At 45.7% G+C, this 24,601-nt stretch overlaps 1 protein-coding gene across 2 annotated transcripts in view; it reads right to left on the bottom strand.

The window, feature by feature from the left end:
- Positions 1-24,601, bottom strand: part of KCNIP1 (potassium voltage-gated channel interacting protein 1) — a 435,639-nt gene that overhangs the window by 261,404 nt on the left and 149,634 nt on the right. The window contains exon 1 of one of the 2 annotated variants that reach the window (XM_040604355.1): positions 13,294-13,536. The exons of the other annotated variant lie outside the window; for it this stretch is intronic. Within the exon in view, the coding sequence (XP_040460289.1) occupies positions 13,294-13,354 (61 nt within the window). The 5' untranslated portion in view covers positions 13,355-13,536. Of the gene's footprint in view, positions 1-13,293; positions 13,537-24,601 lie in introns of those variants that run through there. 2 annotated transcript variants of the gene reach the window in all.

Genomic DNA, 24,601 nt, shown 5'->3' with positions numbered 1-24,601 from the left:
GAGACTCCAGGCATGTGCACTCGGCTGCATGCTCCAGGAGCGCGTGTCCCAGAAATGCATATGCATGAAACGAAGAACCAAACAGCAGGGAAAAATGTTTTGCTCAATTTTCTGGAATGCCTACAATGAAAACAGAGGAGAAAAAGAGACAATTTTGGCAGCTTCTCCACATTTATGTGGACCATGAAATGCAAATCAGCTTGAGGCTCTCTTACTAGTACAAGACATATTTTGTTAACAAATGCGTTGTTCTCTGGGAGCCAAAACTAGAAACCACCTTAATATTAACTTTGCTAGAATTTCTTTAGGTCGTACTCTGCTGCCTTTTCCAGCACAGACACTAACACCTCCATCTCTCTCTGAGCTGTTCTCTCTCCGCTGCAGGTTCTTTCACACCACCTTTCACAGCAGCAAACAGGTTTAAATCTCAAATACTACTTACTTAAAGACCAGACTCAGAATATCAGGGAACGGGAGGAAAATAAAAAAAAGTACATTAGTCCACCCTGTCACTTTGCTTGAGGTAACTTCAACTTGACTAAGGGTACCTGAATCAGCATAAGAACACAATTCAAAATGCACAGAGAATTTAAAACATACAGATCTGAGTAGTTACTGCTGAGTTCTGTTCCCTCTACAATGTTTTATGGTAAATGCCACAGAGAGAGCTGAGGAAGGTGATGCTGATTTCCATGCACACAGTGCCCAGCATGACTCTGCAGGTTCCCCGCTTTCTCTGTCCTGCACCAGGCAAAGGACGCACGCAAACGTTCCCACTTGTTGATGACCACAAACATTCTTACTGGTATCTTACATCTGACATCCACAACTATTCCTGATCTCAAACATCACTGCAAGAAATCCCTTCTGTGCAAGAGGCACCTTCTCCAGCTATTCAGCACGCTCTGGGAGCCTCTCTCACCCACCCTTCAGGACATCTCACTTGTCCCTCCGGGTCTGGTACAGAGAAGAACAGGACCTTGCCACACCTGACAGGTAGGATGGGAGGTGACTGATCTGTTTCACTGCAGTGGTGCTGCAACCTGCCAGTATTACAAGAGCCGCCACACTGTACTGAGTTCTGTCAGCCGCAAAGGGCAAAATTCCTGTTCCCTTCTGTCCACATGTCCAGTAAAAAGAGATCCTAAACCCAAGAGGTACAGAGGCAGTGATCTTGTCTGAACTGTTGGAAAGGGTCAGAACTCCCATCACGGGATGGGGAACAAACATTTCCCTGCCCACGCTGGGAAAAGACCTATCCATGTAGCTATCTCAGCATCACGTAAGCCTGTCCACAGCACTGACAGCCTCTTGAAGTGCAGCCCTGAAACTAACAGCAACATCAAATCTCCTTTAGCTGCTTACAGAAAAGCAAAGCAGGTGGTGACACTACAGAAGACAGTGACTCCGGGACAGGGTCTTCAAAAGCAGCCTTTGTTGTTGCAGCCATCCTTTTGCTGCCACGTAACATCAGTGACAACTAATTGACTGAAACCAGGAATGTTGCTCCACAGAGAAAAGCTTCTGCAGGTGAATGCTGTGTCAGACTAGCTGCTTAATGACATCCTTGCCCTTTGCCACTGGCAACAGCTGCAGTGAGCTCCTGAGCCAAATGCCCTGTCTGCAGCAATCCCACATGCACAACGCCTGCCTGGTGTGGTCTCTGTGCTGCCCGACACTGGGAAACAGCACTCACACCGTGAGTAACGATGCCTTAGCTTTGACCTCCCACTCTCCTAAATCTCAACGTTGTTGGGAGCCATCTCATAATGCTTAACAAAATACAATAAAACTAAATCACAGAAAGCAGGCAAGTGACAAGCAATTAGCTTAGGCAAAACTCTACAGCTGTAAGAGTTATCATGCAAAAAAGGACATCAGGCTGGCGAGGATGACCAAGGGCACCGACACTCTGCGGCTGGGCAGCATCACACTCCCGAACCACACACCAGCAAGTTTAGAGCAGCAGGTGCTGTGGAAACACAGACCCAGCACCTTGCCCCAGGTTGCAGGGGAAGCACAGATGGAAAGGGATCTCCCGCAGCACTGTGCCCACCTCATCCTGCCTCAGGAGTTTAATTTATAGGGAAATGAAGCTCTTTAAACAGATTGCTTTACGATCATGGCTAACAGGACAGAAACACACCCATTAAGTAAATGATTTGTGCAGGCTTCTGCAGGGAAGCACCTCTTCACAGAAACACAGGAGATGATCAAAGGCTTGCTCCTCGCTTTTTGTTCTTTCAGGAGTTCAGTAGTTTGAAGTGTTCTTGCTGATAGAAAACATTACCAGATACGCACATGCCTCTAGTATTTTCTTATATTTGTTTAGCTATCTGAACACACACAATTCATGCATATTGACTGAAAGCCTGACCATAAATGATAACCAGCATTTTAGGACACTGGTCCCCAAGCAGGGACATGTCCCTCAGAAACGCCAGCTGCAACACCGAAGCAGAGAGGCAAAGCTGCACCTGTGCTTCCCAGCTCTGCCCGCGCCTGTTAGCCTGGCCTCAGTGCCAGCACTGCTGCAGCCCAAGCAGAAAGCAAGGCAAAAGCAGCAGCCTAGTGGGGTGAAGGGGCGGGGGGCAAGAAATGGGGGAGGCTTTGTGTTTTCTGAGTGATCTGAGCCTGAGGTATCAGAGTCGGTGTGGGGATCTACACCCCAGCAACTTCTTCCAACTTTTTTTCTGGTTTTGATCGGGGTGGAGGTTAGGAACATTTACCAGCTAATTACTATCAATAATTTCCAGACAACAGCTCTAAAGGGAGACAGTTTTGCTAAAAACCAACAATGCAAAGAGATGTGACAAAATTAATTCTAAGTCAGAGTGTTTCCTAAGTTTCCAAAACTTCTCACAAACTCTGTGGAGTAAAGGAAATTTTCAGGTTTGGACCAAAATTTCAGTCTAACAACTAATTTGCTTTGTAGGTTTTACAAACCACTGGTACACGCAACACAGGGGTGCATTTACTGCAACAGATACAGCCCCACATTTAACTTACACCTCATTCACCTAGATCAGAGTTGGGCTGCAGATGACATTCACAATGGCACATTGCTGTGCTCTCTCTGGCACATTGCTGAACCACCAGCGCCCAAGGAAAGTACAGAGTGCTCTGATTTCCTGCACCACATGAACTTCTGAACTGTAAGTACTTTACCTTCATCAACTGTCAGGACAGAGGAAAAAGAAAAGGCAGCATCAGCTAAAAAATATGCAAATGTAGCCATGTAAAGTGCTATAGCTGATGGCATTGCCCAGAAAATGCCTGATGAGAAAATTTCCTTTGTTTGACAGCAGACTTTCCTGGAGGGCTGCGGTGAGCCACATGCAGCCCTGTGCTCCATCACAGAGGTGATTAGAAATGATAGGGCAGCAGCTCAGCTGTAATGTCCTCAACTCCTGCCAAGCAGGGGATGCTGAACTTTTATTGTAAATAGCCCCTTTTGATGCCTTAAAGCCCTGGAAATGAGAGGCACTTTCCTAGAAGATCAGTCTGCAGTTGGCTTTCCATCCTAGCACCAAACCTGCTCTGTGTGCAAGTCCGGTTGCTGCCTACACAAACAGGAATGGACCTTTAGGCACCAGGTTTCCTTTGCAGAACTGCACACCCTTGCCTTTGTCAACCGTTCAGCATATACAAATGCCTACCCAGGCAGGATTTTCCTCATGCCCGAATGCAGTTCTTTGTCTAGTTGCCAGCTGCATGGCTAATTCTGTATGCACAGGACCACAAACTAGACCTTCTGGCAATCCACATATTAAAATATTAGATAAAAGCAAACACCGTGTTACAGGGATACAGATCCACACAAGGACAGGCTTTCAATTCCTGGGGCACTGGCATCACAGTTGGTGTCACACCTGACTCTCCCAGCAAAGCATGTAAACTAGTGTGCCGATTCAATTACACTAGCTTATTAGGATTAGCAGACAGCAATCCTCCTTGCACTGACACAAAAGTTTTCTGCTTCCCATTTTTTCTTTTCATGTGCTGCTCCCAGTTTAGGTGGCAATGCGCAAGTCCCTTGAGCTGTGAGGGTTCAGCATGCAAAGGGGTGCTGATGCTTCCTGCTGCATCACAGGCTTCACCTGCATGGGATGAAACAGTTTCCTTAAGGGAAATTGTCCTTACCTGCAGATGCTGTGTTGGCTTCTGACATTTTGCAGCTGGGGAGCTAACGGCATTATCCTTCACAGGGCTGCATGCGTACCCTACAGACAGCAAGCCTCTGCTCGTGCAGTCTGACGTGCTGAACCAGGGGCCCTGCCTGAGGTCTCACGTGATAACCAGAAATCTGTGGGGCTGATGTGTTGTATCGCTCACTAGAAAAAAGCAACCACAGCTGGGGAAAACGTACCTGGGAAAATATACCTGGGAGCTCGGCCCTGAGCTGCAGGCAGGCAAAGTTAGAATTGTTGTCAAAACATTTGCACTCTGCTTCTGAAACTGCACTCTACAAACTGTCTAAATCTTGTGAATATGGCTTGTTTCATCCATGTTTTTCCTGCATAGAATTTTGACAGGCAGAAACATTTATTTTGTCAGAGCACTAAAAGTCCCTGATGTTCAGCACTGATCTCTGGCACGCTGAAATTCGGCTCCCCGCTTCTGAGGTGACACCCTCCCTTTGCACGAAGGACCCTTCAGCAGAGGGATGCAGGCATCTCTCAGGTTTCCTAGAAACCTGCCTCCAGCAGCACAACGTGTATCCTCACAATCATGTTCTCCATTAGCTGTTCTCAGCCACAATATAAAACGTCCTGTGCCTACCCGTTGGCTTTCAGAGACCGTAGCTGTGGCCGTCTGGAAATTCTGGGCATTTCCAACTAGCCACCCACAGAATGGGCTTAGGGGGAGGGGGGAGTTCGTGGAGCAAGAGAAAAGCAAACGCTCTGTGTGTGTGTGTGTGTGAAGAGCTGTGGTTGTTAAATATGTCAAGAAAGTAATGTTTGGATTGAGGAAAGCCAAACAGATGTAGCAGAGCTCTGCCAGGAAAGGACGGCTCTGTCACCCAGTTCATGTCTTCCTTAAAGCTTTCCCACACAACAGCTGGGCTGGGCCCACTCCCCTCCTGCCTGGCCAGCATCTCCTGCAGCCCACCCCCAGGTCCCAGCTCACCCCCAGGGCAGCCCTGCTGTCCTGCACCTGTCAGCTGGCACATGGTCCTTCCCTGCCCCCCCGCTTACTGCCTATGGACTTTGCATCATTTCTGCTGTGGTTCATTCAAACTCTCCAGACTACCACCCCCCACCCCCACCCCCCCATCCCAAGCAGTGCTGGTATGAGTCACATCCCCATTTTCATGAATGCAGTTAGAAATCAGCTGGCCACTATCTGTATCCTTTGCAGTCCAGACCAAAGACATCACCCCACAAACACAAATTGGAGATATGTGGGAAAAGCTTCCTTCATTTTTGACTCACCTATTTTGAAAACATGGATACAGTGTAGACTTTAAATAATTTTCTGATTTGGAAAGTACAATCCATCTTACAGTTACCCCCCTTCCCTCTGGCATCTCAGAACAAAAAAAAAGGTGAAAAATTAAATATCTTGCTTGGAAGCCTAAATATATTTGGGTTAGAAATGCTGCTGGGGTCCCATATAGCTCTAACCTGCACTTCCCAGTTGGGTAAGACCCCTGCCATGCATTTTGGTACCTTACTGCTGGAAACAATATAGGGTGCCTAGAGCATCCTGCATCTGCTGGGAAACACCTCTCAGAGACTGCAGAAGTTTCCTGCCTTACAAAGAGCCACGGTGTGAGCGGTGGCAGGACTCCAAGACCCTGAGCAGGTACCCAAACCTTCTGCGCCACTGTGCCATTATGTTCTCCAGCTAATGATTTTGAATAAGAAACACAGCACTTCACAAATACCCAAGTCTGTCCCCCACCTCAATGGAGGAAGTACTTTAGCATTCACAATTCTCTATTCATATCTAAAACTACAATAAAATTACAAGCCAATAAAGTGTTTGGAAATTTTTGGTGAATAAGCATAATTAATGTCAATTTTGATTAATGAAACACTTCATCTAAAAAACCACCATCATTTAATTTTGGAAAATTCGTAAAGCTTCAGAGTTTTTAATAAAGCTTAAAAAAATACCAAAATAAACATTTTGACTGTAGTTTCATAAGTGGAAATATGAAATTTTTATTTTTCCCCTCACATTTGACTGAAATCATCATGGGTTTATAACTTGCTTTGGCTGACCTTGGTCTGCTTTTTTATAGATGAGTTTTTCCTCAAAAAAGGTATACAACCTTAACTGACTCCTGTTTATGCATTTGGTGACATTAACAACCATAAAGCTGGGAACTGGCCAAAACCTCTGCTAAGTATTAAGTTCCAAGCTTTTCACTTCTACAGTATTGCAACTTCCAGCTGCAAAAATCCCAGTGCTTCCTAATGTCCATTCCAAACATCAAATATCCAGTAATTCACACTGGAAGAGCCGATGATGATAAAGATTGGAAGACTATCAAGGGTGGAAGTTAAAAGTTAGAAAGTATTTTCTCTTTTACCCTTTTGGATTATTGTGTAACAAAAAGAAGCTTCAAAGCACTGCAACCTGCTGGCACACAAAGCTAAAGTCTAATCGCCTCTTTTGTGGTGGGATTTCATAGGTCTGTGTGGATGTGCTGCACTCCAAGTGGCAGTAAATAAGCACACATACATGGTAATGCAGCATAACATATAACACACTATATAATGTACTTTCCTCCATCCATTTTTCTTTATTCCAAACCTCCAAGTTGGGTCTGATACAGCATTTCAGGCAGGCACTGTATGCCTGTGGGAAGCGATCAAGGACACCCATCACTTAATTCAATCAGCGCTATCCACTCTTCAGACCAGGTATTTCAGATCCCTTTACCTCATTTCCAGGAGTTGAATTCATAGGGAAGCAAGTGGGAAACAAAGCAAGAGACAAGGGAAGAAATTTAGTGCTGACAACTGCTTGGGAGCTACAGAAATGTGGCTGGAGGATGGGGGAGTGGGAAATGGAAGCAGTCATAGGTTCGTCAAGTCCTACCCACCTCTAAGCAAACCCTACACCTGCATGAGCACTGGCACAGGGCTGCTGAGGACACCGGGAAGCAGGGTGCAAACAGCTCCTGCCCCTCTGTGCCACCCATTGGGGGCACATCCCAGCCAAGCAGCCTCCCACACACCTCTGAGCACTTCACGTGGAGTGGCATTTTCTGATGGACGCTTACTGGTCACCACAGTTTTTCCAAATTGCTTCTGATGGAGTGCTTGTATCAAACAGTTTTGTTGCTGAGTGTTGTTCTGTATACCAGTTACAAAGCCAATTCCCTGGAAAAAAAACTACCTGTCAAACTCTCACTTTTCAGTGCAGGCAGCCGACCACGTACCTGACCTGCCAGACTGTATCAGATGATGATCAGAAAAGAGTAGAGAGAGAAAATGAGATGTCAGTGCTGTGTATTGGCTCTTGGGCAGGAGAAACCAAACCAGCCATTGCTTTCAGTCACTCCAGCACCTGCCTGCTCAGATCTCCAACCAGGGAGAAGGATGCTTTCCTTGCTCTAGAAGAAAAATGTGCCAGGAACTGAGATCTCTCTGTTAACCAAATACCCAGGACACAGGGCTGTATGGTCCGTGTCTTTAGGACATGCACGTTCGTTCACAACAGTGGCAAGCTGTCAGGTTTCTTTGAGGAGCAGAAGCAAAAGAAGGGCAACTTTCAAAGCTTTTCTTTCTGTCAAACCTGAAGAGATTTTTGAGGAATAAAGGCAAGTCAGTCACTCCTCCTGGGTGAATTTCAAAGGCCCATCAAGAATAAAGCTGCTGTAAACAGCTTGCAGAACGTTGTTTTGTAATGGTATGTACTGGTCAAAGTAAATACAAGGGCAGCTCCCCTGCCCAAACCTATTGTTCTCCATTCTGCAGCGGTAGGTCTAGGGCTGAGAAGGACTGATTCCTTGAAATGCTGTTGAACCACTTTTTCTCCCTTTGGTCAGAAAAGCAGATTGTTCTAGTGCAAAGAACTGAAAGGGCACAGCCATGAGCAGCAATCTTAGGAGCTCCGGTCAGTCAGATGTTCTTACAAAGACTGACAATGTTGAGCAGTTTCCTGCTAAATAAAACATCTGGAAAACAGTGGTCAGTCACAAAATCTGATGCTTACGGACAATAAGCCATTTCAAAGCAAACTTTCCTTCAAAACAAAGTCTAGAAACTGGTCGCTACAGAAGTGGCACAACTGACATTTTAAGCAAAGTGAATTCCTGCTGTTAGCTCTTGCAAAATTAAACAGCTGTGTCAGGCTCCTCTCAACAGTTTAGGCTTGGGTGGTCTTGGATCAAAACACAGTTTCTTACATTCAAAAGACTCAGATTCCCAAGCGAAAGTGGTACTGCTTTCTGTTGGTGCTGTCAGAGTAAAAGCTAGAGCCTGCAGATACAAGATTCAGGTATTGAGAAATATTTGAGTTACATTTCACTTTTGCTGGTGTGTGTATAGAGAGAAAAGAAAGAACAAACATAGCTAATCCCTTACTTCTCAGTTTTCCTTTTCTACTGTAACTGAATTTGCCCACAAATGGCAGGCTAACCATCCCCACTCCACACTACTGCAGAGGTACAGAAAGCAGTCAAAACAAGAAATTCCACCTGCTTTAACAATCTGCTAATCCAAACGTTTCCATGACAAATATGGAAATGCCTGATTCTAGCCACAAATTTGGTCATGAGTGGCTGCAGAATGTAAAATTTCTATTTCTACAGCTAGTTGAAACCAGAGAGGCATCTGTGTGTACATTATCTGCTGTGCTGACCCCTCTGCCTTTTAATGTTGTTGTGGTTTTGCATTTTTCTTTCCCCTAACTCATTTATAATTTTATTGCTTATGTTTGCTGGAAGATATACAAGCATCTTGAAATTTTCAAGTCCATTTTAATCTTGTACCTAAGCACTAACTGCTAAAATACTAAGGGAGGACCGAGAACTCCTCACAGCTTTGTTGGTGTTCAGTCCATACTGAACTCTCCAAGTTTCTTCCTGTTCCCAGTATCTCCAAGTCCTTACATCTTTAGGATTTTTAAAGTGATGGTAATCCCAGAGCCAGAGGGTGGATGAGGTTGGAAGGGACCTCGTATCTTTGTCTTACCCAGTCCCTTCCTCAAGGTGGGGTTAACTACAGCAGGTTGCTCATGACTGTCCGGTTGGGTTCTGAATATCTCCAAGGAGAGAGACTCTGCAGTCCCTCTACGCAGCCTGTTCCAGTGTTCAGTCACTCTCACAGTAAATTTTTCTTCTTATATTTAACTGGATTTCTCGTATTTCACTTTGTGCCCATCGCCCCTTGTCCTATCACTGGGCACCACTGAGGAGAGCCTGGCTCCATCACCTCTGCTCCCCCCCGTCAGGTATTTCTACACTCTGATAAGATCCCCCTGAGCCTCCTCTGCTGCCGGCTGGACAGTCCCAGCTCTCTCAGCCTCTTCCCTGTATTTCAGATGCTCCAATCCCTTAATATTCCTTGTCACCCCTCAGTGGACTCAGTGCAGTGAGTGCCCATATCTCCATCTAGGAAGCCCAGCACCAGCCATGGACTGTGGATGTCTCACCAGTGCTGGGCAGAGGAGAAGCATCACCTCCCTCAGCCTGCTGGAGATCTCTGCCCAGTGCAGCCCAGCCTTCGCTGGGAGGACACGTTTCTGGCTTATGGCCAGCTTGTCCCCCAGGACCTCAGCCAGGCTCCACCAGGACCCCAGGAATTCTGCCCAGCTTTGCTGGTCTGAGATACAAGCGAAGCGAACATGGTAGAAAGAGGTATTATTTGTTACTAGGCTAACTCAGAATGCTGGAAAAGGCAGACAAGAAGAATCCCAACAGTGAATGAAGTTAAAATGCCATCAATTGAGGAGATCAGAGGAAATAATTTCTAATGAAATGTACAAATAATCTGTAGAACTGCCCCGAGCCACTACCGAAGCAAACAGCACAAATCACATAGACTACCCAGGGACACTCCAGCGAACAGGGAAAGCTTCTGCAGCTTTACTGATTGGGTTGCAAATCTAAGAAGCAGAAATCTTTATCCCGCAGGACAGGGTGCGTGGCTCAAAACCTGCCTAGATGAAACGTCCAATTATACTGAATCAAGTTTTCACATTCAAGCCAAATGAATGATCTCCTCCTCTGCAAAGCCACGACACCGTCTGCTCGCAGGGACGAGGCCTTGCACCCACCGGACCCCTGCCTCAGCTTTAAGGCAATGGCTGTCCTACTCCTGTGCCTTTATTGATTCAGGCTCCCCATTTTCATTAAAACAAGGAATGAAATCTTGTACTCTTGAACAGTGGTACAAGATAATCTCCAGCATTTCTACTCACAGCTGGACTACCTGAACTGGCCACCAGTCCCACTGCCAGCATCCTGGGCCCAGCCATGAGCGGGGCGTGAAGGGGAGCAGTGCAGGTGAAGACGTGTCCTGCAATGAAGCTGGGAGGATTCAGCACCAGCCACTGGAGCCCACTCTGCCAGGAGCCAGCACGTGCTTACTGATATTAAGCAACCTCTGGAAACTACTCACTTAGATGTGACCTTTGTATTTTACCTATTCTTAAAACAATACGTATGCATGGTTTTTGCTTTTCATTTATTACCCCAAAAGTACATAGCTTCAGATACCTGTGCGAGCTGCTTAGCTAGGAAAGGTTATACAAATCATCTTCAAACTACTTGGAAGAGTACATATTTACCAGGATGACAGTGTATTTGCACAGGTGTGTATCTAGCCCTGTTGTAACTATTTCTTCAAGCCCTTGTTTTATTTTAGCAGCAGTGTTTAACTCCTATATAAATCCTGAAATAGTCAAACAAACACAGAGACAAATATAATTAATAAATAAGATAACAGTTGGTGAGAATCTAATAACAAAATAGATAATAAACACTTTAATAAAAGGTAGACCAGCAATATCAAACAGAGCAGTTACACCCAGGCATCGTTAGCGAGGTGCCCTCTGGCAGAGAAGGCAACCCCCCAGGCATGCAGCCAGCACTGGGACGAGCCACCCCTCTGCCCAGAGCTTGTGCAAGCACACAACGAGTGCCGCAGCCACTTTTGGGCTCCCTGGTACAAGACAGAAATGGATCCACTGGTGCATGGTCAAGTGGAGGCCACCAGGATGGTTGGGGGATGGAGGAGGTACAGAGGGAACAGGTGGGCAACAGTAAGGGATCCATCAGGCAGTGGTGATTGACCTCTACTAACTATTTAGCTCACAGACCAAGAACACTTTCAGATTGTATTCAAGCCCAGCACACTTCAGTGTTTCATTTCTGACAAGGTAAAGTGCTCCCAGTCTGCGCGATACGCACCGAGCAGCCCAGAGGCACATGTGGCAAATGCCCCTGCCACTCCCGGAGATCTGGGGCGTCCTCTGAGCATAGGTCTAGAAGAGCATCTGCAATTGGCTGAGGACTGCTGAAATCAGCAGTGTTGTTCTGTAATGCTCTTCCCTGCCAGGTAAATAGTGACTAAAAGGTGTGAAATTCTGTGCTGGTTTGAAAATAGCCAAGAAAAATCAAAGGGATTTCTTCCAGCTTGCTCTCTCAGCTGTGTGCCCTACTAACCAGCAATACCACATGGGTAACGCATCCGAGCCAAGAGAAGATAACTCTGGGAACACAACTTTTGATAAAATATAGCTGAACAACCACTGCCAGGAGGCATCAGCAAGATTGAATCCCACTGTAAATATTCAAATATGTGACCAGATGCTGGATTTTTAGTGCTCATGAACTCCAACAAAAAGCAATTTTGTCCATCCACTAGAGAGATGAGCCAATTGCAAGACAACAAAGTAGCAGAGAACAGATACACTCAGCCAAAATTTTTCTGTGCTTAATGGACATCAGATCCAGCTCCCAGGTTTCTGGCAGGTGGATAAGACACCCCTCGGTGCCACAGCAGCCAGCATGCCCAGCGCGCCGTGTTCAGCTCGTGGGTACCTAAACACGACCCTCACAGCTTCAGGTGTGACTCAGTGCATAGGCAATTACACAGTTATGCTTGCATTATAAATAGTATCATACACATCCCAGACGATTGTACAATTATGGCTGCATTATAATAGCAGAGAAATGTGAACTGTAAACCATGTATAGACACTGCAATGTGAAATTTTACCCTACCTTAACTCTCTTGTACCAGGAACATGGAATTTTACACTTGCTCACAAACTTGCCACTTCAAATCCCCTGCACATCCCTTTCTCATGTCTCTTTAGAATGATTGCTTCATGCTTAATATTTCCTAAGATGATTTTTAATTTAAATTGCTAGAAACCCCATACCAACTTGCAATTAAAAAGTATATATACGCACTGAGCAACAGATCCAGTGGAAATAGAGACCTACCCTAGAAATACAGAGACACTGTTAAATGCAGAGATTCTGACAGTGAACACTTCAAACAGCAGAAAGACTTGCCTAAGTTACAGAGTCTTTTTTGTTTGTTTGTTTGTTTTGTTTTCTAAGCACTACTCATTCTGTATGGTATGGATATGTCCCTGACAGAGCTTTCAACTTTCTGCTCAGCAGCACCCAGGAATTTTGGAATTAACCCTGAAAGAAACTGAGCAAAGCTCAAGCAAACACTACACAAACCAGACCTCCTGAAAAATCAGCATTTCACACCCAATATTTATGGATTTAAGGATTAAAACCATGGAGACTGCTGCTTACTTCTCATTTTTCAAGAGCTTCTCCTCCTTTCCTTTATGAAAACATACTGATTTTTCCCCCCTCTTGATAATCTTTATAAAACACACATTATTAGTACTGCACACTTAGTGTTGGATTACTGAGTATGCAACACTGACTCTAACAATACTTTCTGAGAAAGAAATCACAAGGCATTGGGAAGAATTTGCTATGTATCTACATTTTATTCCCTCCTCAAAGGGTTTATAAAGCACGGGATTTGGAAATTACAGGTCTTTTCTGCAAGTGCTTTGCATATAGAGCCACTTACTTTCTCCTCGTCATACATGCCTGTATGAAGGATTACAACATTTAGATGCTTTTCACCCCCCAAGCCCCTCCACAGCAATTTCCTCATGCCCACACGTTTCCTCCACCACCACGCATCCCACTCTCCTCTTCAAATTACACCTCACATAAACATTGCTGGGTTACTTGCAAGTGGCACATGTTCATTTTCTCCTCCCTTCCTAATATAAATTTCTGTCCTAGCAAATACACAGAAGGGACAGGAAAAGCAAAACAGGAGGTCTTACCTTTTGATGGTCGTCTTTGTTTCGTTTGTAGAGAAGAGAACGTACCCATTACAGCACCCATTGCAAAAGCTACTTGTGAGTTTTTTGGGAGGATTTATTTTGGCTGGGTTTTTTTTATTCTTCTCACCCACCCTGCCACTGCCAGTGAACAAAATCTATGTGAAATGCCCCCAAGAACAAAAACAAGACAGAGGAAGTCAAGAGAAGAAAGAAAAGAAGAAAGGAGGAGGGAAAAAGCAAAGCACTGCAGCTCAGCGTTCAGCAAGCGTTAAGCTTTGAGGGTTTTTTTTTTTTTTTTTTTTTAAGTCAACACACATGCACTGACTCACAGCCGGCTGCACTGTTATTATTCAAAACAGCTCCCCATCAAAATTTAAATGCTAGGTAGATTCCCTCAGACCAGAGCTGGCAGCAGATGCATCAAAATATTTACTGGAGCAGAGCCACATAAACACACAGGCTAATTCTTCCTCTCACTCCCTTATGGCTCCAACCAGCAGCCTGTAGGTCTAGCGAGGGAGCATCAGTGCATCTCTTCCAGTGCATACTAAACTGGAGTCCTGTAGACATGCTGAGTGTCTCGGGGGGAAGCCAGGGCTTTGGGCTGGGTACCAATTCGGAATGAATGGAAATCTTCTGAGTGGGAAACGATAGTGAGCAAGGCATCAAAGCCCCAGCTGCGCAGACTACATGCTCCTGCTAATTAAGAGTCTGACAGAAAGGTAGGAAGCAGCAATCTCTAACAGTCTTCTCAAGCAGGAAAGTCAGGGGAAAATAAGTGCAGCAGGGCAAACAGAAAATTGTGTATCCTTTCCTTCGCATCCTTTCTCATGCACCAGAAACAGGTGTAAGACAGTTGTTAATAACTTATTTTTCTGCAAAGTATGTATGTGCACATCCTTTTTAAAGGATATTAAAACAACAAACTTGAAACAAAATTTTGCAAACATCCAGGAACTCAGAGGATTTAGGACAATTCTCAGCATTTTATTCAGTTCTGTCACATTTCAAAAAAACTGTTATGCATCCTGTTACGTTTTCTCAGAAGGTGAAATCACAAGTGCTCAGGTACAGAAAGAGTTAAATATACTAAGGCAGCCATCAGAACCAGAATTAATTTGTTATTTGCACATGGTGACAATGGTGACTGAGATTAAGGCAGCATCTGTGCTAATGCTGTGTTTTTTTGAAAAAAAAAAAAAAAAAATATAAAAAAATCATTCCTACACCAGAGACCAAAGCACCTTGTCTCAACAGGTTTCCCAGCTTTCCTCTAACTTTGCAGTAAAGATTTCAGGAAACACAGATCCCAGAGCCCCCAGGATCAGAAACAGCACAGCATCCATATCCCTGGAGGTAAAGCCCATGCTCACAAGCTGCCAGCAACGGTACCTATGCATGCACAGGTGTATTTGCATCCCTAGTACATACCAGCAAAGAGCTTTCAATTAGTCCCTAGTTGCAAAAGGCATTACGCACAATAATTCCTCCCTCCCCCCCCCCGCCTTGTTTTACAACTCAAAACACAGTAATTGAACTTCTTCTGAGGAATGTCTGAAGTAAGGTCCTGTTTAGATACCAGAGTCCTGAACTGAACCATACTAGTTTGCAAAGTACCCACGACTTGGGGCACACAGCGTGGCCGTTGCCATTGGGGGCAGGAGCCTGTACTGGCTTGTGCAATGCCTTGGCTGCCCCCAGTTTCCTCCCCCAAACCACACGGCTGTGGTCCCACAGCCCCTGGGCTACCAGGATTCTCCAGCTCTCCAGACCCAGATGGGGATCTCTCAGACTAAGATCTCCACAAGGCACTGAAAAGCTCTATGAGATTCTTAAGCTCTTTTTTATTTAAATATTTATATTTATTTTATGAATATTTTATTTGTGTTTACACATTAAAATATTAGATAGACTGCAGCGTGCATGTGGAAAATCACTGTTGTTGGTATCCATGCACACAATAAAGGCTGCAGGATGACCAGAGGCCACGGCAGATGTGCCCTCATGTAACAGCAGCTGCTTCACACCACAGCTGCCAAGATGAGAAACCAGCAGGTGAGGATGTGCCTGGATATGTCCTTTCTCCTGCAAACAGGGAGAAAAGAGAGATGGTGAGGCTCTTGTTTGGCAGGCTGGGTTTGCACCACCTTTGCTACCTCCAAGATACGTCACTACCCTTACGGGACACTGGTGCCATGACAGAGCCTCCATGGGTCTTGGGGCAGGAGCTGTGCTCCTGTAACTGAGCGGTCACTCCTGGATCAGTCCTTCACCAGCAAGTAAGGCTGCAGTGGTCCTGCCTCCCCCCCAGCAGGAGTTCTCAGTGCCATCGCTGGGCTCCTCTATTGAAAACAAGACAGCAAAAAGCATCCTACCACCAAAAGTAACAGCTGCCAGTGGGGTGCTGTGCTCTCCTTTCCTCTGCTCCCAGGCATGATGTCTCCAAGATGTCAAAACCAAAAACCTCCTCAACCTAGGCAAAGCTGTTGCTAGCAGAAGTCAATAAGCTGCAGCTCCTGTCACATTGTCCACTCACAAAACCACACGTCAGTTGACTCATGCACTGGGAAAACCAGTGTTAACCATCTAAAGAGCTCCAAAGTAGCAGGTTGAAAAGAACTACATGGATTATCACAGAATCATTTATGTTGAAAAAGACCTTTAAGATCGTCGGGTCCAACTGTTAACCCAGCACTGCCAAGTCCACCACTAAACCCTGTCCCTAAGCACCGCATCTCTGTCTTGTAAACACCTCCAGGGATGGTGATTCCACCACCTCCCTGGGCAGCTTATTCCAGGGCTTGACCACCCTTTTGGTGAAGAAATCTTTCCTAATATCCAACCTAACCCCCCCGATGTAATCTGAGACTGTTTCCTCTTGTCCTATCACTTGTTACAGAGAAGAAGAGATTGACACCCACCTCACTACAACCTCCTTTCAGCAAAAAGCACCTAGAAAGTAGCTCCTTCAGGACTCCTCCTGACATCGGCTGGATCCCAGCCACGCAGAAAGGGCTCGGCCTGGGAGTGACAGACTAGGTTGCCCATATGGTGAGATACCCTAGAAAAAAGTAATTTAGGAAGATAAAATTGCATCCCTGATGCTGCACACTTGATTTACTTGAAACGGCATGGTATATGAAGGCGGAGGGCAAATGTGAATATTTGGTTTTCTTGAAACTTGAAAGAAAGAAAAATTTATCTTGGCTGGAAACCAGTATTGACAGTTACATATGAAATCATGAGGATAAATGGTTACATGCATTTTTGCTTGTATGACTCAAATATACAAGAATGGGGACAAGAAGAGAGACCACGTCTGTGCCTGGGTGGATGAGTACAGAATCTCAGATCACCAGTTCAAAAGCAGCTGCTTTCCCTCACAGCTGAAAATTAAGACCTCAGAGGAACAGAAGCATCATAAACATTAATGAATTAGGGTATTTACCACAGCAGGCAGGATATCCCTTTCCTCAAAGGTGACCATCCAAATTTGTCAGCCTCAGAGATAATACTTGAGACATAACAAGTGCTGACGATCACCCTCTATCTGAGAAGCTGAATTTTCAGAGTATCCTCTTTAGGGGTAAGATGAAGGTTCAGCTCTGCCTGTGACAGCGAAACACACAGTTCTAGCTGTGGGTACCTAAGCCAGCATCCTTGGTAAGAGCTGCTAGCAGAGGATCAAAGGTAACTCGGGGAAATTAGATGCTGTATTGTAGTGAACCTGCCTGCAGCCCTGGTACCGATGTAGCGCTCCAGAGCCCAGTGTGGCTCACTGCCCCGCGCAGCCTGGTACCCCCGCTGCACCCTGCGGGGCTCTCTCACAGCACAACTTACACACAGTTCTCCGGCATTTGCTTGCACAGCTGAAGGTACGTACATACCACTTTGCAATGCCTGCGCCATGCCTACACTCATTCACTTTCTGACAAAAAGTCCATGCCACAGGTGACTTGTGTGCCCGCCCCAGCAGTCACTGCTAAAGAAGGGGGAGTGCCCTCTGGGGAGGGGCGACAGGCAGACACACACTAGGTGTGCACAGGTACAGCAACGCACCAAAAGCATCCATCTGGGTATGGCTCTGCCCGAATGGAAGCCTGTGTATACACTCAGCCAAGCGCTTGGTGCTGGGTGCTGACCTCCTGAGCCAGATCAGCAGGGCAAATGTATCCCCATGGGTCACCACTAATCCATCATTATTGTCTGCCAGTGATTAAACCCCATTCCATCTTTTTACTACTACTATATACCATATCGTAATAAATTCTGTCTACTGACTAACAAAACCATGACCTACTACGATTCACTGACCCTCTTCCTGATCTCTTTCTGCCTCTTAACTCTATACTACTGCTTTTAATAAGCATCTGTGAGACTTGGAAACATGACAGCAAAGTAGACAGACACTGGCAGTGATGTAAATGCTTATTTGTTGGGTGTAGCCAGAAGGATTGGTCGAATAAGCAGTTCCATTATTTTTAATAAATGCAAATATAGTATCTTCAATTAGGGAATCATAATACCAGCTAGTTAATATTGGTACGGGATGGAAATCTCCCGGGAGCAAGGTCACTGGGATCAGTACAGCTTTGCTCCCTGACACAAGAACAGGCCCTCTTCCCACTAAAGAGAACTGGTGTGAAATGGAGCCAGACCACGCCTGCATTATAACTGTCCTGAACTACGTATTTCTGGGATTTTTGTGGGTATATACAGGAAAATAGAGGGGGAAGTTGGTTTTTTTCATCATGCAGAGATGTGGACCGTTGCCAGGAGAAAACACCCTCCTCTAAGCACAGTATCCAGGGACATAATCTCTGGTTTATCAGCCATCCTCTCTTCTAAAAGGCAAAGCTCGCAACATCACACGGATCTGTAGGACTAACAATGGAATGCCTCAGTCATACCCAGATTTTAAAACTTAGGACATTGGTGAAATTCATTCTGATGGCTTTTTTTTTTTTTTTTTTTTTATCCCAAAGTACAGCAACGATCGTTTGCATAATATGAACACAAATAAAACCTGAAAGCAGCCTGTTTATAGCAAGCCCTTGTCATTCATTCTGTATCTATTAGCTTTGAGCAGTTCCAGGTGGGTTCTTGCTTTAAAAAGTCTAAATAGAGCTGGAAGTGACTGGAAGTGACTGCTTCCTTTTCCCTTCTGGGTGTTTTAGGAATGAGACTTAGCCGGCATTGGCCAGAGTTTCTTGCTATGCACTAAAGACTAAAGGAATTGCATTTTTCATATTCCGGTAACTAACAGTTCTTTCAGGGAAGCCTTTTACACTGACCCAACAAGGAGTGTTTCACTTTAAGCCGGAGGTGACTTTCAGTTCACCTAAGCAGCTACTTTTTTCTTGAGGCTGAATGTAAACAGAGTCCTTGTGAGAAGCAGCTGAGAGTGTACAAGTAGCAGACTGGGAGCTGGGAGGATGCCACATGAGCACTGACACAGAAATGCCAGGACTCCTGCGTTCAGCTGTGCCCACTCAACTGTAGCCTGGATGGAGGGTTGTAATTGGGACCCACCAACACCAGCCCAATTATCGCGAAGTGCTCTGGCACAAACCCGCCTCCAGCCATGGCAACAAGCTGGGTCCCCCCAGCAACAACAAATGCAGTCGCTTCTGTGATAATCTGGGCATAGATTCCTCCATAAGAGATGGCAGCTGGGGAGGAACGGGAGACATGAATTTTGCATTGATTGCACCCGCAGTGATATGGCAGAAGCTTGCAGAAGCTGCCTGTGCACCATGAGAGCTGCCCACAGGCTCTTGTCCTCTCTTCCAGCTCGCTCTGATTTTTAAAGCAGTTCATGAAACACTGAGACTTGGCTATCTGGGGGAAAAAAATAAAAATCAAAAGCAAGAAGAAAAATGTTCCTTTTCTAAGAGAATTAAATGAGAGTTTCTGTTGCTTAGCAAATTTTTAACCAGTTGCTGTCCTCAGCTGTCTGTGCCAGAACATCCTCTGCCAAGTGCTTTGCCTGACCCTAAACCCAAGGCTCTGCAGAAGACCTGGTGGAGATTTTCTGAGCCATGACCTGCCCAATTGCTGGAGTCACTGCTTTGGGTGAGGAATTACAGAGAGCACATCTACCTCAGTATGCTGGAGCACTCCAGACATGACCCCAGTGTCACTGAAAGACTCATCCTTCAGGTCACCTCGGTGCCGAGGCTCCAGGCAGCAGCACTCCACACAGACACAGACCAACTATGGAAGACCAAGGTGCAAAAGCATGGTAGGAAATGAATAAAAATAGCTCCAGCTGGACCCTGAAGAGATGATGAAGAAATCATCACCATCATGAGCACATGCATAGAGCCTGGGATGCTGACAAGCCTCCATAGTGCAGCCCCTCCTAGACTGATCCAGCAAGACTCCAAGGAGCAGCAGAAAGACAGGCACACCATTTACCTTGTAGTAGCAGTCATTTTCTTTCTGTTTATTTCTCTGCTATTATTAAAAAATAGATTAGGCTGCTAACATTTCAGTTACACTAACCAAAACATTTAAGGTGTGTTTGTTTACTGCAAATATATATTAACTTATTGAAATTGTCCCAGTTCAAATCAGAAAGGCACCCAGCTGAGAAAAGTCCACCTACTGAAGAAACACACACAGCCACTCCAAAGATCTATGGAGATAAATTTAAGCAGCGTGTGACCATCTGCTCTGCCACTGAAAAACAGGTTGATCATAGAGACCAAGACGAGGCAGCTTTTTGCTGGTCTATACCTGTAAAAATTGTTTGGGGAAACTTTTTGGGCTATCCTTTACCTTCTTATCATGCTAAGGATAAACTGGGTCTTCCTATTCCAGATTTTCACAAAGTCAGAATTCACCCCAGAAGGAGGTTTTTTTTTTTCCTAGCACGTATTTTTTGGAAGTGTTTCTTCCAAGAAAGCAACAACACACAAGAGCCTAATTTTTTCCTCTTTTTCTCTACTCATGAGCCATTATAATAAACAGGGAAGTTTTCAAAGACATCTTTTGTTCTTTGTAAGGACAAGGTAGCGGAACAGGAGTTATTAAAAGATTCATTACTGCACCTCTACAGACCCAAAGCAAAGTCTAGCTTAGCCAGACCTCAGAAGCCAGATGTCCTCCATTCTATTTTGATGGAAATATATTTTTCATTACATGAAAGCCAGTGAATAATAATGGTTAGAAATCAAATGCAATAGATGAGGCTTAAAGCTCTGTGATCTAGATCTTCATGTACGTATGGCTGTGACAATATTAAGGCATTGGAAAGCCACTTGTTTTCCAGTCTATAGCAAATACAGCTATGCAAAACAAAACAAAATAAATGCAGTGGTCACTTAATGCCACCAAACAGGGAACAAAAAGCCAGGTGTTGAGGTCTGAGCAGTAAGGGCTGCTCCTCCTTAACATCCCAAGAAGGAGACTAGAGAACAGAGCTGGCATTTGGCACTGTATTGCTCAGAACAAGGAGTCAAGTCCTGGACTCCTGAAATCGAGACCAGATGTCCCTGCTCTGCTCTGGTCTTTCTTCACCACTGCAGCTGCACACAGGTATGCATGGACATACACATTTGTGTACTTAAAGGAAATAAAAAGAAAAAAAGAATACGGTATTTTTCAGCCCATATGAAGCAGTGTAGTGAGAGCTGAAAATAAAACTGCATTATTGTCTGCTGGCTTCTCTTTGTTATAGTAATAAAACTGGGCAGAACTCCACAGAGCAGACCTAATGTTGGCCCTAAGTATGTCACACTCCAAAATAGCTGAGAGCTCAGGAAGGGAATACTGCACATTGCTAGGGACAACTCCAACAGCACGAGGCAGATATGAGTTTGTATCTTTGGTTGGAGTGTTTCTTCTGTAAACAGGGGGAGATTGTTTCCAGATAAAAACTGGAAAGAATAGGAGAGAGACGAAACCTGGGCAAAGCGCTTGCTCTGGAGGGTGGCATGAACAAATGCCCACTGGCAGGAGAAGAGGGATGCTGCTGGAGCACAGAGGGGGCCTGTCCTGGACCCCTGCTGCCAGAGGGAGGGAGGGAACACTGACAGAGGGGTAGAGGACACTGTGCTGAACCCTTTGAAGGTGATGACAAGACACTATAGCTAGGCAGAAGGCAAGAGAGCCAGGGGACAATCAGAAAAGGTCAAGGGTCCTGGTGTGCCAAAATAAAAAAGGTGGTGGTGAACAACAGCGGTGTGGATTCGTCTGGTGAAGAGACAGAGCTGAGCAGAGGCCAGGAAGGAGGAATAGAAAACGGCTGGGCTGTTCCCCAGAACACGAGGCTTTGGCAAGGAAAGTGCCTGTAAAAGGTGGGGTTTCATGATAAGAAAAGAGAAAAACCGGGAGAATTTCATAACAGCATCTATCTTGGAGGGAAAGAAGGACGGGGGTCAGTCCTGAAACCAGGCTGCAGAGCCAGGAAGCATGTCTGGCACAGCCAAGGACAGCCAGGAGGAGGCTGCACACAGAGGAATCAAGAACTGCAACTTTTGTTCTCTGTTTGCCATTACAGTAGTGCCTAAGGATGAAAAAGCTCACATTTCAGTAATGAAAACCATCTATTACCCCATGAAATCTGTTTGAACGTTGTGCCAAGTGAAGTCTTGTCTTTCAAAAATATAAAATCCATACATGAGAAACTTCAAGAAGATCTGAAGCAGAAAACCATGAGAAATATTAGAACCATCAGGCCACAGAGAAGGCTGGGAAGCAGGACACCACCGCCGTGGCACTGTGGTGACTGCATCCAAAAAAGTTAACATCATTTGAAAACAGGTATATGGATGAATATAATGAATGTAATGTGTTAAGGCACCTCTCACATACGGAACAATGGGAGGACTTTTTAAGGGAATTTTGACAGCCAATGAAGATCCCAAAAGCCTTTTCCCTTTGCAGAAAGAAAGGCCAGGGCAGAGATGCTGCATCACACCATGTACCACAAACCTGACTGAGACTGGCCTGTGTAAGATGAATACAGTAACGTGGCTGCCAGGTGGGCATTTAATCCCGGTCCCTGCGATGGCAGTGACAGCAGCAATGGCAATATTCACAAAATAGGCACTTGGCTGATAAAAATACTCCAGGGAACACCAAGCAGCCAACCCAAACACCAGGTACGTTCACAAACATAGACTCAGTAAACCAACATTTTATCTTAATACATGAGCATTTCTATTGCAACCACAGCCTCTATGAACATAACGGAGGAAGTATACAGCTAAATTAACAGGCTCAGACTGCTATATATTGCAACCAAACACAGAAAAAGATCCCAGGGAAACGTGTCCTGGTGCATGATGACAAGGACATCTCTCCCAACAGCTGGGACAGGCAGTGCTGGAGTGTAGCATGTACTTGCCCCCTCACTCACACATCCAGCATCAGCTCAGCACTGCCTGAACTTACAAACTAAGCAAGCTGAGCGACAGACAAGAATTCAATGGTGTTTTGTTCCCAGAAGCACTAAAGAGAATGTGTCAAAACTATACAAAGAAAGCAAACAACAAATGTCAATCCAGGTTGACAGCTAGTTTCACTTCTGTCTTGTGATAATGGTCAAAGTGGCCTTATTGAGAAAGAAAAAGCAGTTTTAAATTGTTTGGTATTTCCATGAATGACTGATAAATTGACTCTAAAGAATTTTACAGTCAATGAAGTTCACTTCAGGGAGAAGAGGGTAGAGAAGACATCCAGGTGATCTTGGATCCCTGCTTTCCTTTTGCTTTAGTGCACTTCAAAGAAATGTACCAAACTAACCACGTCTAATTCAGGTCATTGAGCGGATGCACATACCGCTGGGTAACTAACGTGGATAGTTAACCAGCTATTTCTGTTTCACATTTCACTTCTCACCATAGGGCCTTACAATAGAAAACAAGAGCAGCCATTAGACACCCCTAGGTAAGTTCAACTTCTGTCAAATTAAATCACATCAGGTAAAAAATATGTTAAATAAGAGGGTATACTGTTTCTACACAGAATTATAGAGTCTTTTAGGTTGGAAAAGACCTTCAAGATCATTAAGTCCAACCATTAACCTGGCACTGCCAGTCTGCTGTGGTCCCCAAGTGCCACATCTATATGTCTTTTAAATCCCTCTAGAGATGGTGACTCAACCACTTCCCTGGGCAGCCTATTCCCTGGCTTGATAATCCTTTTGGTGAAGAAATTTTTCCTTCTATCTAATCTAAACCTCCCCTGGCACAACTTGAGGCTGTTTCCTCTTGTCCTGTCACTTGTTACCTGGAGAAGAGACCGACCCCCCTGCCTACAGCCCCTGTCAGGCAGCTGTGGGGAGCGATAAGGTCCCCCCGGAGCCTTCTCCAGACTAAACCCCCCCAGTTCCCCCCGCCGCCCCTCCCAGCACTTGTGCCCCAGCCCCTTCCCCAGCCCCGTGCCCGGCTCTGGACACGCTCCAGCCCCTCCATGTCCCTCTGGCCGTGAGGGGCCCAAACCCGAACCCAGGGTTGGAGGGGCGGCCTCACCAGTGCCGAGCACAGGGGTCGGGCACTGCCCTGGCCCTGCTGGCCACGCTGTCCCGGCTACGAGTCAGGGTGCTGCTGGCCTCCTTGGCCACCCGGGCACGCTGCTGGCTCCTGCCCAGCTGGCCACCAGCCCCCCCAGCCCCTTCCCCGCCGGGCAGTTCCCAGCCCCCTGCCCCAGCCCGCAGCGCTGGGGGGGCTGTTGTGCCCCCGGGGCAGGACCCGGCACTCGGCCTTGTTGAACCTCCTCCAGCTGGGCTGGGCCCCTCGGCCCGGCCTGCCCAGGTCCCTCTGCAGAGCCTCCTGCCCCCAGCACATCAGCTGTCCCCCAGCCTGGTGTCCCTGCAACCCGCCTGGGGGTGCGCCCCGTCCCCTCGCCCAGCCCCTCGGTAAAGATGCCAGGGTGCTGTTGGACTTCTTGGCCACCTGGGCAAGTAAATCAGTATTATTTCTTTCTGAATGTTCCAGGAATGCACACCAGGCACGGATGGTCCCCTGGCCATGTCCTGCTAGAAGGTGCTCTAGAAAAGGAAGACTTTTCCGTTTTCTAATCATGATGACATCACGCTTTAACTGAAATGACATACAACTTTCATTGCATCATTTCCTAACTTTCAAAATAAACACAACTTTCTTAATGAAGATTCATAATTTTATGTTTATGTTCTGTGCTGTAATCTTTCCTGCTGGAAAAAAAAACTGATAGGATTATTCCACTCAAATGTTTGCTGTTTGAAGCTGGATAAAACAATGCATTAAAATGGAGATTAGCTTGGCAAGCTTCATTAAGATAGGTAAGCACTAACACCTCCCAAACTCATATCCTGCAC

This window comes from Falco naumanni, chromosome 8, assembly GCF_017639655.2.
Source record: "Falco naumanni isolate bFalNau1 chromosome 8, bFalNau1.pat, whole genome shotgun sequence".
NCBI lineage: Eukaryota > Metazoa > Chordata > Aves > Falconiformes > Falconidae > Falco > Falco naumanni.
Note: the sequence above shows the minus strand (reverse complement) of the source record. Positions and strands in the feature narration are given on the sequence as shown.